At 48.8% G+C, this 4,199-nt stretch overlaps 1 protein-coding gene across 3 annotated transcripts; it reads right to left on the minus strand.

The window, feature by feature from the left end:
* Nucleotides 1-1,069: 1,069 nt before the first annotated feature.
* Nucleotides 1,070-3,596, minus strand: LOC143387629 (rho-related GTP-binding protein RhoC-like). 3 transcript variants are annotated; one of them, XM_076841918.1, is made up of 4 exons: nucleotides 3,462-3,596; nucleotides 2,420-2,501; nucleotides 2,025-2,155; nucleotides 1,070-1,189 (listed from the first exon to the last, which is right to left on the minus strand). In XM_076841918.1, the coding sequence occupies exons 1-4, from the start codon at nucleotides 3,594-3,596 to the stop codon at nucleotides 1,070-1,072; spliced, it is 468 nt and encodes a 155-aa protein (XP_076698033.1). The 3 variants fall into 3 exon arrangements, with proteins under 3 accessions (XP_076698033.1, XP_076698032.1, XP_076698034.1); XM_076841917.1 differs by having other exon boundaries at nucleotides 2,420-2,540; nucleotides 3,441-3,596; XM_076841919.1 differs by lacking the exons at nucleotides 2,025-2,155; nucleotides 2,420-2,501 and having other exon boundaries at nucleotides 3,441-3,596.
* Between the last annotated feature and the right edge of the window lie 603 nt (nucleotides 3,597-4,199).

Here is a 4,199-nt window from a genome sequence, read left to right on the forward strand (position 1 = left end):
CCTTAGCCCGCTGCACCCAACCCTGAACCAGAACCCAGCTGAGCTGCCCCTCTAAGGGACAGGAAGGCTGGGGGAGGGTGTTTACAAACCAGCCATTCCACCCCTTCCCCTGCTGGGAAGAATAACACATCAAGCTGCTTGTTAGCATTGTTATGGGGGAAGGGCGAGGAAGAAAAACTCTGAAAAAAAATCTTGTTCTATGCAAAAGCCTCTTGATCATGTCACCTCAGCTTGGCCCCAGCTTCCTTTCTCCCCAAGCTGACATGCAAGAGGGTGAGACTGTCACACCCAGTCCAAGGCCACATCTCCTCACAGCCTCCATGTCCAGGGGAGAAAACTCAATAGGCAGGGAAGCCACCGACCGTTTTCTAAGTTTAGTCCAGGCTAGAGACCATGCTCCTCACTTGTCTCACAGACCGAGCCAGGCATGATCTCATCTCTGCTCTAAGATTCCACCCTTCCACCCTAGTCATGCCTTTGCCAACAGGGGGCCAGTCTGGCAAGCAACTTGGAAATGAAGAGAGAGATTGTACTCTGGGCTTGCAGCCAAGATAGGAACCAAACAAAGGAAACAGAAAGCTGCCACAAATGTGTTGGAACCTGTGGCCTTTATTCATGCCCCCCAACAAGTGCAGTCAGAGACAAGGCCCCTGCCCAAAGGAGAAACTCCAATCCACCAACCTTAGAAATGCTCCTCTGAGCCAGAAGTATATAAAGTGCTGGTGTGTGACCATCCTCTGGGGAAGGCCAAAGGGAGCAAGAGCCCTACCCCTGGACCAAGGCAGCAGGTTGAGGGACTGCTCAAGAAAGGCAGGGCACAGACCCAGCTCCCAGAGGACAGGGAGGGAGGGCAGGCCCGCCACCATTCTGGGGGCTAGGGAAATGATGCAGTCCTGGGCAAGAGGGAACTGGAAAAAGGAGCCTTCAGCATGGAGTCCTAAGGGTGGAGCTCAAGTGTGGGTGGGTGATCCCTAAGCCCCTGTGAAGGAAAGGGGCATCCGGAGCCGTGGGGATCTTAGAGAATGATCTAGCCCCTCCAGCACTTATTGTTGCAGACCTGGAGGCCAGCTCAAGTGGCCATCTTGAAAACCTCCAGCACTCCCTCCTTGGCTTTGGCAGAGCACTCAAGGTAGCCAAAGGCACTGATATGATTTGCCATATTCCAGCCTTCCTCAGATCGAACAGGATCCTGAGAAGACAGAAGATAAGGCAGAGGAAGCTGGTGGCTAGGTGCACCTCTCACCTCATCACCCATAAGTATAGTAACTCCTCCAGCCCTGAGCCCACAAAGCATCCAGGCCCTGGCTGCCCCAGGCAGGTATCTAAACCTCATGTTTACATTCAAAGTTGTTCCCAGACTAGCCCCTCCTCTCCCACCTAGTCGCAGACCCTATGGTACACATATGATTTGCCTGAATGTGTGTCGGCTACCTCCTAAATGACCTACCTTCTCCATCACCCCTCGAACCCATCCTCTGCCTGCCGTCCCAGTTTAATACCTGCCTTATATAATTATCCTCTCAAGATAGTCTCTATTCCATACCCTGGCAGCTTCCTGTAATAAACTCTTCCTCTGGTCAGTGGGCCACTAAGTGAGACCCTGAATAAGCCAGCTCCCTCATGCCCTAAGCCTTTCTTCAGACATTGATGATGCCCTTCCTCCCCAGGTACCCTGATGGCGCAGTCTGCATACCCCAAGTGAAACATAACCTGTCTCCCTGTGGACAAGGACTTCCTTATTCATCTTAGTAGCCCCAATTCCAAAGACAGAATAATAAACTGGAATAAATGAAAATGCCAAGCGACCTTGGACAAGTCACTTCATTCTCTGATCATCTGATTTGATACTGAGGTTTCTTCTGGTTCTTAGCAGGGCACACACATGGGAAAGAAAGAGGTAGATATCACTATCACTGCTTAACACAGGACAGTTGGCTGGAGAGAGAGCTCCTTTCTGCCCCAGCCTGAAACCCCTCAGAGGGCACCTTCCTCCCCAAAGTTCCCCATCACGTAGCCCCACCCACCTTCTTCATCTTAGCCAGCTCTCTCCTGGTATGCTCATCTTGCCTCAAGTCCTTCTTATTTCCCACTAAGATGATGGGCATGTTGGGGCAGAAGTGCTTCACCTCCGGAGTCCACTTCTCATGAACGTTTTCTGCACAGACATGTCCCAACAGGTACCTCAGCTTTAGCACGTGAGCCCTGGTCTTCCTTCCCATAGAAGTCTGAGGCTGATGGTCTCCTTCATACCTCAAAACTCCATCCCTTGTAGCGTATCCTCCCCCAAGCCCTTCCAAACACCGGAGATGCCACAACAAAAGAGCCAGCAGGGCCTGAGTGGCCCTTGTGACTCCATCCCCACAGCCTCAGAAATGGCTGACTCCAAAGGGTCTCCACCTCCTCTCTTCAAAGTCCTCACCCAGGCTGTCAGGGCTGTAAATGGAGATGCACATGAGGATGACATCTGTGTCAGGATAGGAGAGGAGCCACAGACAGTCATAGTCTTCTTGCCCTGCTGTGTTCCACAAAGCCAGCTCCACCTGACAAACGGGCAATGCATAGCTGACCCCAAGGGCCCCAACATGCTACCCAGAGATCCTCTCAAACCACTGGTCCTTCTGTGTGCCAGGCACCATATTAATCACAGTCACAACAAACTCAGATGAGTTTTTCTTAAATGATCTAAGATGTAAACTGGATGTACTGGTGCATACCTATAAACCAGCAATGAGGGAGGCTGAGGCAGAAGAATCGAAAAGTTCAAGGTCATCCTGGGCAACTTAACAAGATGCTGTCTCAATTTGTTTAAAAAAGTAAAAAGGGCTGGGGATGTAGTTCAGTGGCAAAGTGCTGCTGGGTTCAACCCCTAGTAATCCCTCTCCCACAAAAATCACTAAAATGTGTTTGACTTTTGTGATCTCAAATGAATTGCTATCATGAATACCACTTTAATCCTCACACTCCTTTGGGGTAAGTCATGCCATCATCACCATTTTGTGGCGGTGGGGAGTTTAAACCCTGAAGCAAAGGGATTTGGCCCTGATTACAAAGTGAGTATGTGGTAGAACCAAAAAATATATCCAGGTTTTCTTTGGGTACTGGGTATTAACTCAGAGCCTCACACATGCTAGGCAAGTATTCTACCAATAAGCCACACTCCAGCCCTTTTTATTTTAGATAGGGTCTGGATAAGTTGCCTACACTGACCTCAAACTTGTGATCAATCTTCCTGCTTCAGCCTCCTGAGTAGCTGGCATGATGGGCATGTAACACCACATGTGACTATATCCAGGTTTTCTAAAAGAGCAGTTTCATTTCTCAAATTTTACTTGTTCCCACAGGAAAATAAAAAAAAGATGTGAGTGGGTGGTAAGGAAGGACATACTACGTGACCAGGAACAGGGTTCTAAGGCAGGATGGAAAAGGGCTCTTGGCCTTACCTGCTTGCCGTCCACCTCAATGTCTGCAATGTAGTTCTCAAAGACAGTAGGGAAGTAGACCTCTGGAAACTGATCTGTGCTGAAGACGATGAGGAGGCAGGTCTTTCCACAGGCTCCATCCCCCACAGCCACCAGCTTCTTTTTTATTGCAGCCATGGCTGGGATGGGCAAACAAGAGGCATTAGGGATTTGGGAGAAAAAACAAACAAACAAAAAAAATAGTAGTCCAGAAACTGCTCTGTGGCCTCCAAAACCTCTTCACAAACCTGGGCAAAGAAAGAGAAAACAGAAAAGGGGGTTGTTTCGGCACATTCTTGCCAAGCACCAATTCTGTAGGAAATAGAGTTTAAGATTCCTAATTTCTGGGGCAGGGACAGGTCTTCTCCAATGGGTTAAAATATAGCAGTGGGAGGTGGAAGAACCCACTTGGGAACCAGAAAACATGACTTTCAATGTTGTCCACTCAACTGAGGGGAAACATTCAGCAAGGTGTTCAGGGATGCCTCCAAAAGAGCCAGCTTTTATCTGCTTTGCATATTGGAGTCATGAGACAGACTTCATTTGTAACAAGATTTTGATACATTTAAGGTTTAATAATTGCTAAGGTGTAATCTAGAACAGATTGTCCCTCAGCTTGAGTCATGCCTGCCTAGTCACAAACAAGGAGTCCCTGTACAAAACCAGATACTAGCAGAACCACTTACTGGGTGACTGATAGGTAAGAGAAGGAATATTTATAAAGCCCCCAGGTGCCCTCTC

This window comes from Callospermophilus lateralis, unplaced genomic scaffold (assembly GCF_048772815.1).
Source record: "Callospermophilus lateralis isolate mCalLat2 unplaced genomic scaffold, mCalLat2.hap1 Scaffold_83, whole genome shotgun sequence".
Classification (NCBI taxonomy): domain Eukaryota; kingdom Metazoa; phylum Chordata; class Mammalia; order Rodentia; family Sciuridae; genus Callospermophilus; species Callospermophilus lateralis.

What these genes read in the sequence shown, in the direction of transcription:
- LOC143387629 (XM_076841917.1), bottom strand. Translation starts at nt 3,596, where the DNA reads ATGGCTGCAATAAAAAAGAAGCTGGTGGCTGTGGGGGATGGAGCCTGT. An exon ending in TTACAGCCCTGACAGCCTGG is followed by an intron (nt 2,156 to 2,419) that starts GTGAGGACTTTG and finishes ATGTCTGTGCAG; the next exon opens with AAAACGTTCATGAGAAGTGG. An exon ending in AGCTGGCTAAGATGAAGAAG is followed by an intron (nt 1,190 to 2,024) that starts GTGGGTGGGGCT and finishes CTGTCTTCTCAG; the next exon opens with GATCCTGTTCGATCTGAGGA.